At 48.6% G+C, this 14,243-nt stretch overlaps 1 protein-coding gene across 8 annotated transcripts in view; it reads right to left on the bottom strand.

Moving 5' to 3' along the window:
- CYFIP2 (cytoplasmic FMR1 interacting protein 2) overlaps positions 1-14,243 on the bottom strand; it is a 127,396-nt gene that overhangs the window by 86,575 nt on the left and 26,578 nt on the right. For 7 of the 8 annotated variants that reach the window (XM_060634839.3, XM_060634841.3, XM_060634840.3 and 4 more), the window contains exons 4-9: positions 12,580-12,657; positions 10,786-10,887; positions 6,984-7,165; positions 5,089-5,185; positions 3,641-3,769; positions 1,083-1,187 (exon numbers count right to left, since the gene is read on the bottom strand). In XM_060634839.3, coding sequence (XP_060490822.1) covers positions 1,083-1,187; positions 3,641-3,769; positions 5,089-5,185; positions 6,984-7,165; positions 10,786-10,887; positions 12,580-12,657 — 693 coding nt within the window. Of the gene's footprint in view, positions 1-1,082; positions 1,188-3,640; positions 3,770-5,088; positions 5,186-6,983; positions 7,166-10,785; positions 10,888-11,245; positions 11,408-12,579; positions 12,658-14,243 lie in introns of those variants that run through there. The other variant, XM_060634844.3, reaches the window with a different exon arrangement.

The raw sequence follows: 14,243 nt of genomic DNA, 5'->3' as shown, positions 1-14,243 counted from the left end.
CATTCATATTTTCCAGGCTGATGAACTCCATTTCAGAAAGGCTTAGTGACTTTCTCAGAATCATCCAGCTATCAGGTGGCAGGTCCAGACTAAAACCCAGGCCTGACTATGGCAAAGCTGTATGCCTCAACCCCACCCCTATCTCATTCACGCTGACTCAGGGCAGAGGTGGGTTCTGCATGGTCTCCGTGATGAGCCCTGTCTTCATTTGGTGCAGCTCCAGAGCAAAGTGAAAGTTCCAGCCTTGAAAAGAAGCAAAGCCACAGGATGCCTATTGGTGGTTTATTTCCCCCTTAACTTAGAAGAGTCAGTGGGATCCAGGCTAGTGTCTCCCATGCCACACTTTTGAGGGGTTCTGCTTTTAATGTAAACCAGGATTTTCCATGTCTGACCCCTGAGGCTCCACTGCACGCCTGAAGTGCCCAATGCTAGAAAGAACCAACACTGTGGAATTCAATCCCAAAGCAGGAAATCCCTTCATGAAAACCCCAAAGGCTTAATTTAACCCCAAGGTTTTATTTAAAAAAAAAAAAAAAAAAACAAACTGGGGCCAGAAGATCAAACCCTGGAGGCATTGCAAAGGTCTGAGTGTATAATGGCCGATGATGAGGCACTATGCCCAGAGGCAGGGGCAAGCAGAGGGAGCCCCTGGGGCCAGAAAAGGCTGTGATTTTGCAAATGTGGATCAATTTAAAATCCAGTCTTTAATCCTCCTGCTTCTGTGAGCTCTAATATATACAGAAAATGAAAGCAGGCACTATCTTCTGGGATACACCTCTTTGTTGAGATAGCAAGGGATTTCAGGAAAGAGAAAAAGCCACATGCAGAAAGAACTGTAAGGCCCCCCAGGCGAACCCCAGCCAAATCCTGAGACTAGGAGCATGTCCGACTTTAACCGGCCAGGCTTCCATAGTGAGTGCCTTCTCCGGGGCAGCTGGAGGCCTGATCACTCTATCCTCCTCCTCCTCTTGGGGTCTGTAGAGCTTGTGTCTCAATCAACAAGCCCCACTGCTTGCTGGCCGATTTCATTCTTTTCCCCAGAAAGACCACCCTTCAGTCCAGCCCCAGCCTTAGGTTCTGACCTTAAAGAACTTATCAATTTTGCTGAGGTTGATTCTTTTCTTGGCATCCAGTTTGTAAATGTTACTGACATTTCCATCCATCAGGTAGAGACCAAAACCCATTACCTAGAGTGAGAAGGGGCAGAGCACAGAAGCCCATCACAACCATTGGAAAAGTTAAAAAAAAAAAAAAAAAAAAAAAAAAGGAGGTGTGCACATATGTACATTATGTAGTGACACGTTCTATCTCAAAACCCACGTGTCTTCACATAAAGAAAGGAGACATAAATCTAATTTCAACCCCAGATTTTATTTCTACGAAGAAATTCAGACTGTCCTTTAGTATCTCATTACGGTGGCCACTTGTTGAGTCCTTACCGTGGGCCAGAGTCTGTGCATAGGGCTTCACCAGGTATTCTCCTTAATTCTGACAACAATCATGAATCAAGTTTACACAATAACCTTATTCTACAGATGAGGCGTTGGAGACACAGAGAGGTTAGCCAGCTTGCTGAGGTCACATAGCTAATAAGTCGCAGAGACAGGGTCTGAACCCAGATCTGACATTTACACATTCAGATCCTTCCTGAAGGAAAGAGCTGAGCCAGTCTGCTCCTGCATCCCTGGGGTCTGGCACATCACAGGTACTTGTGAATACCTCCTCAGTGTTGAATGAACATTCAGCTATTCACTTCTCTCCTCAAAGAAGCTAAAACAACGCACAGATTGCCAGGGAGCCACTGGCGACTTCCCTGCCTGACAGTGCTCTATGAGCAGGTTGGCAGGTTGACTCTGGATATGCCTGTCCATCTAATAGCTCTCGAACGCTGACATGTTCTGCTCCTTTTGTCAAACGCACAGCGAGGCTGAAGGGGGCCTGAACGAAGAGGCTGAAAGCAGCTTCCGTGGGGAAGTCACATCTGACACGTAAGGGACTGGACTGGAGGACCATTAAGGTCGCATCCCCCTTAGTCCTATCCTGTCCCCATGCTCTGCAGGGTGTGCGCCAGACTTTTCCCTGTCAGGGGAGTGGCACCCCTGGTGGCATCTGAGTTCACTACCACAAACTGCAGAGCTGGGAAAAAGGTAGAGAGCTGAGGGCAAGAAGGCTGGGCAGCAGAGGTGTGGAGGAACTAAAACCGATTAAAAGTCAGTCAGTGATGGGGGTGCCTGGGTGGCTCAGTTGGTTAAGTGGCTCTTGATTTCAGCTCAGGTCAGGATCTCATGATCTATGAGTTCGAGCCCTTCATCGGGCTCTGTGCTGACAGCATGGAGCCTGCTTGGGATTCTCTCTCCCTCTCTCTCCCTCTCTCTCCCCCAAAATAAATAAATAAAATAAACATTGAAAAAAAAAAAGCCAACGAGAGAAAACAAGGGCCTGAGAATCTGATGGCAGCATCTAGGAGGGCTTGGGGGGAGCAGTGTGGGGGTGGGGGGAGACTGGAATTCAGTGCCCCAGGGTATGGCAGCAGCTATTTGGGGAAGAGCTATGGGGGTGAGAGGCCACTAGGCTCTGGGTGAGTTGCTGGACCTCGGATTATGCAGAGGAAGCCAGAGTGAACAAGTCACTGAGCCATACTGTCCTGCAAACCTCATTGAGGTGCCATGGGGATGGAGAGAAGGGAACCCCCACAGGGCTGGCATTAGAATAGCGAGGGTGGCCTGGAGGAGAGGAGGAAAAATAAAGCCAGCAGGAGAACAATGAAGGGGAGACTCTGGGGAAGACAGAATCAAAAAGACCGTGTGGTGTGTATAAGAACATGGGGAAGGTGGCTCATCTCAGTGCTATCTCTGCCGAGAGAGATCAGGAACAACCCAAGCAGCCAGAGGTGGACTGATGGCTAAAGAAATGCAAGCACATCCAGAGCACATTATTTAGCGGCTGCGCAATATTCCAGATACATTTAATGAAATGGGACGCAAACTATACACGCACATAACTTATGCATATTGCAGATGTTGAAAACATGTTGAGCATAGAAAAAATTAGAAGGAAATACATCAAAACGCTAAAAGTAGTACCTCTGGATGGAAAGACTGTGAGAGATTAACATTTTTTTGTGCTTTTCTATACATTCCAGATTTTCTACAATAGATAGTACTTGATAAATTAAAAACGAAACTTGCAAACTGACGGAACAAATGTGATCATTTTGGCGAAATACAGCAAAAGCTTGAAGATTTTGCTTTCCTTTTGAGTAGGCAATTTCTCCTCCAGGACGTCTGACTTGGCAAGAGTACGTACACAAAAGCTGTGCTGTAAGAGTGTTCCGTGCCGTTTAGCAAACAAATATCTAATGACAGGGGATTTGTTTAATAACAATGTCCACCTACCATGGGACACGCAACAGCCATTAAAAATTACACTGCAGAAATATCCATAACCACATCTGGAAAGATGTATGTGACATATTAAAGGAAATAAGGCAGGGTACGAAAAATTATGTACAGTAAGATCTGTATCAGCATTTAATTAAGAAAAAAGAATAAATGTTTTTTAAAAAATGATTTTAAGTAAGAAGGAAGTGAAGGGGCAAGCCCCGGCCCTGGGGGTGGGGGTGGGGTGACCGCAGCTGTACCTTGAGGAGCATGTGCTTCTCACTGGGGGTCAGATACATCTTGTTCTCGTAGTAATCCACGCAGATGTTGACAATGTCTGCCAGCAGCTCCTCGTAGCCTGGGATCACTTCCAGTTGCTGATGGAGACACTGAACAGCAGCGCCCCCCTCTGGTTAGCCCCTCTCCTGCTTCCTCCCACCCACACCACCCCCCTGACCATCCCAGGTGGAGGGAGCCTGCATCTTCAGCAAATCCCCGCTTATGCCCCCCATCATGCGCCCCGCCCGTGACAGGTCAGAGCTCCCATGTGAATCTCCCATGGCAAGGAACTTGCCCCTGCCCTGGGTCCTCCATTGTATTTCCTGGCAGTTGTGACAGTTAGAAAGTACTTTCTTGAGCTGAGCTGAAAAGCAGTTCAGCTTTCCAGCAACAGGCCTGCGGTGATCCAGGCTTAGTTTTGAGGGTGTGGACTTAGTCATGACATCTCAGCCGATGACAGAAAGACCCAGCCCAGGGGAGGAGAGGGGGACCAGCAGGTGTGCCCCTCCCGGCAGGACACAGCAGTACAGAAGCATTTCCCACAAGAGAAGAGTCTGAGGTCTTTGTCTCAGGCTCTTTCTCTCCAAAGACGCAACCTGGCCCCCCCGTGGGGATGCCGTGGACAGCACTGCTGGTGCCCCTCCCAGACAACCTGGGGCTGAGACGTGGGGTTGAGTCTTGGGAAAGAAACATGGAGCCTCAACCCTGACAGCCTTCTGCAGTCAACCGGGAGCAGGAAGGGCCCAGTGAAGCCAGTAGCATCCCTGAGACAGATGTGAGCCTGAAAACGCTTCCAAGATGGACGGCCCCTCTCAGCCAGGGTCCTGCTCACACTCTTGCTGGTGCCCGTTTAGGCTGACCTGACAGGTGAGCAAGACGGGTTACATTAAGTCGGGCAGAGCTTGAGAGTCGCAGCCGAGGGGAGTGCCTGGCAAAGTGGTGGCAGTAAGCAGAGCTGCAGCAGCTCATGCTCTTACCATTTGTCACACTCTGCCTACTAAGGGCGTTTAATACGGGGTCTCATTTATGGCTCACAACAGTCCTAGGAGACGGAGTCTCATATTCTCAAAGAACAGCCCCGTCTTACAGATGAGGAAACTGAAGCTTAGACCTTGCTCAAGGTCTCACAATGGGTCGGTGGAGGGTCCAGGATTAGAAAACAAGGCCGTCAAACTCTAGAACCCATGCTCTCAATCCTCACTCACGTGGGGGCAGAACACAGGCGAGAAGGCTTTCAGAGAACAAAATGTGCAGAGGGTAACAGGGTCATCTGTGGCTGGGAGACGAGACTTAAGTCTGCTAATTCATGAATAGGAAGTGGAGATGTTAGATCTGGACTGAGTTCCCCTGCTCATGGTCCACCCACACTTCAGGCCCCTGCCTGTGTCCTGGGACACCAGGCCAAGATGAACAAGGAATTTGCTACCACCTGGGTGATCCTGTTGTGGTTGGCCAGGAACATGGAAAGGTTCTGCGACTCCTGGATGGACTGGGGGTCTGCCATCTTCCTCAGGAACTGTGCCGCCCTGTACACGGTGTTGCAGAGAAAGATGCTCAAGTGTAACCAGCTGAAGCCGGGCCTCACGGGCTCTTGCTCCTACCTAACCCAGAATTTCACTGCCCCCTGAGGTGAAGGAGCTCTGAATATCACAGGGGACTCTAACATCAAAGGAGAGTGTGTTCTGGGGTCATTTCGTCTGGGGCCATGTACACCCTTGTGATAAAGGTACCTCAAATTAAGAGGCAAGATTACACTGAATGTCAAAGTCAGCAAGTTTAAGGGCAACCGGCATCCTATCAACCAGCCCGAGGTGGCAAGGCAGGGTGAAACGAGCATCCTCGCGCTGTGCCGTGACCTGCTGTGAAGTTGCACAGCGGTCATGGAGAAGAACCCCAGGCAGGGTGCACTGAGTGGTTTTGAGTGGATTATGTTATTTATAGAAAACCTCCAAGTTTCTAAAGCAAAGCACTGCATGGAACACAGAAGTCTGTTTCACCTAACAGGATTACAGGGGAAGGGATGATGAGTACAGGGAATACACACAGGACTCGAAGGGGGAACACCACGGCACCCTGGACTTTTCCAGCCTGACCTGGTGTCGGTGTGGCCTGTGTTATGGCAGCCTGGGAGGGCACGGACAGGACACCTGCCTTGCTCACGACCCTAGCTGCTCTACAGAGCATGTCACTTGTGACCAAAACTGGGAAGAATGGGGGTGGGGGTGTGGGAGACATTATACTATGAGTTGTCTATGAATCTTTGTGAAAGCTGCCATTTCTGAGCCAGGCTGGAGATGGGGCTCTGCCTGCGGGCATCCCTAGGTTTCATAGTTTGCTCAGGAGGATAAAATCATGAGAAGCAGGTCTGTTGTCTGCATTCTCCAGTTGCTCCGGGGCCCTGGGAGGAGGTGACTCAAGGAGGAGGGACTCTCTTCATCAGTGACACAGAAAATCCTTCCCAAGCAGTGTCTAGACACTGCAGGGCTCATCTGAACCTCCACAACATACAGGAAAGATACCTGTTGCTTCGGGGCGGCTGGATCCTAATTTCTGGAGAGTGACCACCTCTCACCCACCCTGTCCTTCTTTCTTGCAGGCTGACACTGGCCCCCGACTGACTCTGAGGACAAGCCCCTGAGCTGCAGCCCCCACTCCCACCAGTAACTGATGGAGGGGTGCACGCACTATCCAAACTGGGGCAATGACCATCCTCCATGGGACTTTTGCAAACATATATGAAAGAGGCTCCCCTTCTTTCCTTTGAAACTGGGGCAGCTATGCTGGTCAGAGGGAAGCTTACAGCTGCTGCTGGCCACCACCGGGCACAGGCCTGCCTGAGCAAGAAGCTGCTATCAAGGAAAGTCGAGCCCAAGAGAGAGGTAGAGGGCATCAGACCAACATCATCTGAGTATCCAGATCCAGTGAAACTTTTCAGTTCTGGGAGCCAATCCAGTTCCTTCTTTTACACAAGCAGTTTGAACTGGCTGTCTAAATCTTGCAGGAAACGACTGATGTGACCATTTTCTGATTATTTTCCTGGTCCCACACTGCATGGGACCACAGAAACCGCTACTGCTCCACAGGTAGGGCATAATGAGGATTTGATGCCATCTTGAGACAGAACGCTGACAAAGAGCCAGTTCTCCAAGGACTCAGCTCTGCACCCTAGTCCCCAAACTGCAAAAACCGATAGAGGCCCAACCCTGCCGTGTTGGAGAATGGCTAGTTTGGTTCTGGAGAAGGAGCCTAGCAGAAGGGCTCTATCCTCTGCCTCCCCTAAGCTGGCTACCCAGGCAGAGGGGAGGGGGGGGAGGGTGCCCTGACCTCTTGTAGGCAGAGTGGTCGTTCTTGACACTGCACTTCATATTCTTCAGCTCATCCAAGACGGCGAACATGTTGATGAATTTGCCCAGGGTCAGGAGGTAGGCCTCGGAGACAAAGTCCTTCCTCCTCTCGGCATGGCAAAGGCGCTTCACCTCACTGCAGAACCGCTCGATGGCCTTACGCTGCAGGCAGAGGGGCAGCAGGTGAGGACGGGCAGCCCAGGGGGGTTGGCTCACTGTGCTCTCTGTGTGGAGCAGGACCAAGGCTTGTTCCCCAGGGGCTCTAGTCAGTGCCTGGACATGTAGAGGGAGTCATATCTGCTGGGAGGTCTTTCTCAGGGAGTCCTTAAATCCAGAGCTCGTTTCTAGAGAGCAGCCTGGAACCTGCGGCCAAGTGAGTCAAACCAATCAATTCATTCACCATGCCTTCTCCGAGAAGCATGATGTCTTACTCAGTTTTGAATCTAGCACCTAGGACAGTGTCAGGCACCAGATGGTAGAAGGTTAGGGACCAAGAGTGAGACAGACATTCAGAGAGAGATGCTAAGGCATCCAATTGGACATCTACTATGTGCCAGGAGCCATTCTGGGTACTGGAGTAAAGTAGGGAACAAAACAGAAAAAAAAAAAACAAAAACAACTTTCTACCCTAAGGGGCTTATATGCTAGGGAAGGCAGAGAACAAAACAAATACTCCATATTAGAATGTGATACACATCATGGAGAAAAATAAAGGGGAAAAGGGAGGGCAGAGAGAGCTGTACACTTTAGTAGGAAGATCAGAGAAGAAATAACCAAGATGTGACTTTTAGAAAAAAGTTTGAAAGAAGAAAAGGAGAAGGGCAGGGATAACTGACAGAAGTGCATTCTGGACGGCCAGTGCAAAGGCCCTGAGGCAGGCGTGTGCCTGGCATGTTTGAAGGATGAGAAAGCCAGTGGTTGAAGTGGAGTGAGCAGAAGGAAGAAACTGGAGATGGAGAGGGACCAGGGCCACTGGCTCTTGCAGGCCTTTGTGAGGGGTAGGATTTCCACATTGAAGGAGTCAAGGAGAAGTGGGAGGGTTCTGAAACAGGATAACATGGTATGAATTGTATTTTAAAACGGTAGCTGTTGCAGTGAGAATACACTGTAGGGGGCAAAGGTAGAAGCAGGGAGAATAGTTATAGAGAAACAGAGAAATGAAAATATGTCCTCTCAAAAATGTATGCATGGATATTTACAGCAGCATTGTTTGTAACAGCCCCAAAGTGGATATAACCTAAATGTCTATAACCAATAAATACATAAATAAAATGTGGTAGATCCATACAGAACAGTATTTGATCATACATTTTGGTATGTGCTACAACATGGATGGATCTTGAAGACAACGTGCTAAGTGAAAGAAGTCTGTCACAAAAGGTCACATATCGTATAATTCCATTTATATGCGATGTCCAGAACAGGCAAATCCATAGGGACACAAGATAGATTAGTGGTTACCTAGAGCTGGAGGTGGGGGGGACATGAAGAGTGTCATGGGTGGTGGTGAAAGGGTTATGGGATTTCTTTTTGAAGTGAGAATGTTCTCAAGTTGATTGTGGTGGTGGATACACAACTCTGTGAATATACTAACAAAAGTTGTCGGGGCGCCTGGGTGGCTCAGTCGGTTAAGCGTCCGACTTCAGCTCAGGTCACGATCTCACGGTCTGTGAGTTCGAGCCCTGCGTTGGGCTCTGGGCTGATGGCTCAGAGCCTGGAGCCTGCTTCCGATTCTGTGTCTCCCTCTCTCTCTGCCCCTCCCCCGTTCATGCTCTGTCTCTCTCTGTCTCAAAAATAAATAAACGTTAAAAAAAATTTTTTTAAAAAGTTGTTGAATTGTCCAATTTAAGTGGATATATTGTATGGTAGGTAAATTGTACCTAAAAAAATCTGTTACCAAAAAAGGCAGCTGATCAATAACAAAAAATGGCTAACGCAGCAATTCAGACAGAGACAGAGAGAGGAGGAGGTGGAGGAAGGAGAGGAGGGGGAGGAGAGGGAAGGGGGGAAATTACTGTGAGCTTCACTCCACAGATTTGGTACACGCTACCCGCCAATCATTCCTTTCCTCCAAAGTCCAGACCAAGCCACACTTGCTCCTTCCAGGGTCTAGGTCCAATAAAACTTTTTGTCATGATGGGAATGTCCCATATCTGCACTGTCCAACACAGGAGTCACTCACACGCTACTGAGCATGGAATGGCTGGTGCAATGAGGGAACGAAATTTTAAATTCTATTTAGTTTTAACGTAGAGAGTCCATATGGCTAATGGCTCCTGTGTTGAACAGCATAGTTCTAAACTACTGCAGATCCTCCCTTCTAAATATCTCATCAGAAGACCCTTAGTTAAGACCCTTAACCCTTAGTTAAGCACTTAATCAGTCTCTGGGTAGTTTTTTTCTCTCTTGGACCTGCCTTCTCAAAGAGATTAGGCTCCTAGGCCAGGTCCAGGGTGCCAGTAACAGCAGCTGCCATTTGATAAACTGGCTCTGTAACCAGAGATCTACTGGGCTCTTTACAAACAGACCTCATTTATCCTCACCGCAAACCTGAGATTCGGCATGATTTCCAAGGCGAGAGAACTGAAGGTGCCAGACGTTAAATAACTCACAGGCACATAAGGACAGGAGAGTAGAACCTTGGGTTTCTCTGCCTGGGAAGCCGGCCCTCCTGGTCTGGACGGCATGCACCTGCACCTTCCCCAGACATTCCCGTCTCCCATCCTGGCCTGGGCAGAGCTGGGCGCAGGGCAGACGTGCGGCCAGTGCTTGCAAGTCTATTTGCGAAGCTCAGCTCTACAGCGGAGCATGCGTATGCATGGAGTGTGTGGTGGGACTCCCGCCCCAGGGTACAGACTGGTCTTGAAGCGTTCATCCTGCATTCCTGACACAACCATGATAATCAACCTGCCTGCAGGATTTTCCCTTTGCCACTTCTGTTTAAGCAGCTTGCCCTCTTACCTTCCATTCGTGGAGGCCCTTGGCTCTCTTTTCTCTTTTCTTCCTTAAATGATAGTTCTTCCTGGCTTCCCAGCTGGTCTCCCTGCTGTCACTCTTCTCTCCCCCCCCACCCCCACCCACCTCCCATCCATTTTCCACACAGCAGCCAGAATGCTGCTGTAAAACCTCAAATCAGAACATGTCACAAGACACCCCCAGTGGCTTCCATGGTGCTCGAGTAAAATCCACATATTCTTTTTATGTCCTACTTCCTGGCCCACAGTGCCCTGTAAGGGCCTGTCTACCTCCCCCCATCACCTTTGTCACCCGTCCCTTCTCAATCTGCAGTTTCCCTGGTTTCATTGTATTTGTTAAACATGCTGTGCTCCTACAGGCCCCAGGACCTTTACCTTTGCTGTTCCTTCCACGTGAAACCCTCTCCCTCCAATCATCACCCGCCAGCTTCTTTCTCACGATACACGTGTTCAAATGCCACTCCTGACAGTCCATCCCTAAAGCTGCACTATGTCACAGACACCCTGCACCCCAGAGTTATTCTGTTTCAGTTTTATTTACTCACAGCACTTACTACACCCTGAAAAGGACTGAATATTGTTTACTGTCAGTCTCTGCTACCTGAAACACACTCGTGTGCTCACTAGGATGTAAATCACAGGGAGAGAGGGAGGCTTGTCTGCCTTGCTCACCAAGGGGCACGTCAGGGGTGCTCCAGAAGTATTTGCTCAAGGAATGAATACCATGGCTCAAAAATCCAGACCCCAGCATCTGGCAGAGTGAGGCCCTCTCAGGTCCCCTGATTCAGACCCACCCTTACCCCTCACCTGAAAGTACATGAACTTCATGAGCTTGGTGACCTCTGGCTCCAGCACCTCCACTGTCTTCTCATAGATCTCAACCCGGTTGGGCTGCTCATTGCATTTCACCTGTGGGGAGAGAGGAGATCACACATCCTGCCTTGCCAAGGCAGCTCTGGTTCACGTCTGTTGTCTTATTATCAGGGCCCGTCTGCACTCTCATAGGCATCTCGTTTAGGATGATAAATGCGGTGGTCACCCTAGTGAGCAGAGGCCGGGGTAGCCCTGACTGTGGGTATGGCTTGGAGGAACAGAACTGCCTGCCAGACACCGGCTGCAGGCAAGAAACCAGCTGGTCCTGAGAACGGAACCCTCCTTCCCTTCAATCTGTTCAGAGCCCTGGCCTCGAGCTGTACACACGCCTACATCGATCTGCACGGTCTCCTTCCTTCAGTCTTTCCCCACTCCTACCCCAGTGGGGCCCCACCAGGTTCTAAGCAGAGAAAAATGTTCCAGCCACTGTTCCAGATGCACCCGGGGTGAGGCCCCCTGGCCAAACTTGGCTCCATCAAGAAACCCCTTTTCTTTGCCCAGTGGTTTTCAACACATCAGTATCACATGGCAGATGTTTTCACAGCATGCACACCCGAGACTGCTAACTGGTCAACTGAAACAAGAGTGAGCAAAAGATAAGCACGAGGACATTCTTCACATTGTTGCTTAGAGATTCTTAAAATGGTAGCAATAAGTTAAATATCTACCAGTCAATGATTAAATGGATACAATATGATGCATTCATACAGTATCATTATAAAGCTGCTAGAAGGAATGAGATAGATCTACAGGAACTGACATGGAAAGATTACTACCATAAACTGATGGGTGAAAAAAACTTGCAGGACACGAAGTGTAATTCAATCCCATTTTTTGTCAAACAAAACTGCGTGTGTGTTTGTGTGTCCATATATAATACAGGCATAGGGAATCTAAGAGTTCAAAGCAAACTGTTAATAAGCAGTTAACTCTGGGGGCTACGATTAAGGGGAAGAGAGAGGAATAGTTTCTGTTTACTTTACACACCTGTGGTTTGTTAACCTTGTTATAATAATGGGGCCCATGAATTATAGGATGATGGTAATTATAGTAAATGTAATATCTGTATGAGTCAACATGAAAAAGTAATAAAGAATTAGGTGGAAAAAGCAAGTGGCAGGACAATACAAATACAAAACACACTTTTATAAATGATAATTTCCAAAATAATATTCATAGGGACATTTATGATATTCGAGGGAAAAGATCCATGCAGCAAGGTATGCATGGTGACTATGCTTTGGTGGGAGGTGGGTCCAGGTAGTGGGGGTCAGGAGGTGGGGACATCTTGCTTTTTACTTTATCTCTTTCTGCAATGGTCTGGGTGTCATACAGGTAGCACATACTGCTTTTGAAGTAATGGACAATTTTTTAGGTTTATTTATTTATTTTGAGAGAGACAGAATGAGAAGAGGAGAGGCAGAGAAAGAGGGAGAGACAGAATCCCGTGCTACGCTGTCAGCACGGAGCCTGGCGTGGGGCTCCATCCCGTGAGCGCGAGGTCATGACCTGGGCCAAAGTCGGATGCTTAACCGACTGAGCCACCCAGGTGCCCTGAACTGATATTTTTTAAGTTGTCTTCAGTCTTGTGGGAAGCGCTCCAGATGTCGTGAGCAAACACCTTTGGGTAAGAGGCCCTGCTTCCTTCCCTGCCATCTGGAGAGGCTCAGCTGTCTGGGAGGGGGTGAGGTGGAGGGCCGGGAGGGCACCCGGCGAGGACGGTCTCACCTGGGGGATGGCCCGGGAACAGCTGCGCCAGGTATACAGCATGACTGCATACTCATGTCCTTCCTCCAGCATTTCATTCTGAAAAGCAAAACACACTTGGCAGGGAGAAACCACACGCACCGGAGCCAGCAGGCTCCTTCACGGCGCCCCAGATCCTCACGACTCACAGTGGTCTGGGGACCAGCAGCATCCACACAGCACGACCTGGGAAGCTTAGTAGAAATGCAGAGAGTCCTGGGTCCCCGGCTGGGCCTATGGAATCAGAATCTGCATTTCAACCAAACTCCCAGGTGACTCCTACTCCCAAGGTGTGCAACTGAGCTTGAGAAGCCCTGGCCTAAATTATCCTCCTCAGACATCCAAGGGCTCTAGCAGCAGGCCACATCTTTCCAAGACAGATGGCCACCTGAGAAAGAAGAAGGCAGGTCTGTTTGTGCCAACAGCAAAAGTTGTATCAGGCATACTGTTAGCCAGAAAACAAGCAAGTAGCAAAACAGTGTGGACGGCAGATAGGTTCAAAAACCAAACAAAGAGCAATAATTATGAAAGTATATTGTTGTGTACTGACAAATATTTGGGTGCAATACGCCCCAAGCCGGGAATAGCAAGCTGTCTGTGGGGCTGGATCAACGGGGCCTTTCACTTTTCGTATTATAGAGTACTCTTTGCCCTTTTATAAGAACGCTTGCTACTATTTCAGAAGCAAGAAAATGAGTAAGATAAACTTTTAAAAATAATGTACGGCAGATGGCAAAACCAATAACAGCATGGAAAACGAATCTGAAAAATACAGCGATGACTCACCTCACCTAGCAAGTGCTAAGAGTCCTAAACTCAGGGTCCAAATATCTGGGCTCAAATCTCAGCTTCCTCACTTGTTAGCCCTTCCCTTTGATCTTCAAGAAATCACTTAACCTAAAATTCTCCATTTAGTATCTGTTTAATGACAATGACAAAAATGACCTCTGAGAATTTTATGAGAATTCAGCGGAACTCTCTCTCTCTCTCTCTCGGTGATCTGTAAAGGGAGGTGAGAGTATTACTAGGAAAAAGACAGTCTGGCAGTTTCTCAAAGAGTTAAATACAGAGTTACAATATGACTGCAATTCTATTCCTAGGTACACACAGTCAAGACAAATGAAAACATAGGTCCACACAGAAACTTTTTATTTTTTTACAGTTTGTTTATTGTGTGTGTGTGTGTGTATGTGAGAGAGAGAGAGAGAGAGAACATGCCAACAGGGGAGGAGTGCAGAGAGAGGGAGAGAGAGAATCCCAAGTAGGCTCCTCACTATCAGCAAAAAGCTTGACGTGGGGCTAGGTCCCACGACCATGAGATCATGACCTGAGCAGAAATCAAGAGTCAGACACTCAACCGACTGAGCCACCCAGGTGCTCCCATATCTACACAGAAACTTGCACACTTGTTCGTGGCAGCATTGTCCTAACCATCAAGAAGGCGCAACAACCCAAATGTCCATTCACCGATGCCTGGATAAATAAAACATGGAAATGTGGTACAGCCACACAAGGGAACAGTGTTTGTCTATAAACAGGAGTGAAGAGCCTATCCGTGCCACAGCACGGATCAACTCTGAAAACATCATGCCGGCCATAGAAGGCCACATGTGTCATGACCCGTTTAGATGAAATGCTCAGAACAG

Source organism: Panthera onca, chromosome A1 (genome assembly GCF_046562875.1).
Source record: "Panthera onca isolate mPanOnc1 chromosome A1, mPanOnc1 haplotype 2, whole genome shotgun sequence".
NCBI classification, from domain to species: domain Eukaryota; kingdom Metazoa; phylum Chordata; class Mammalia; order Carnivora; family Felidae; genus Panthera; species Panthera onca.
The sequence above is the reverse complement of the archived record's forward strand: the minus strand, read 5'-3'. Positions and strand labels throughout refer to the sequence as shown.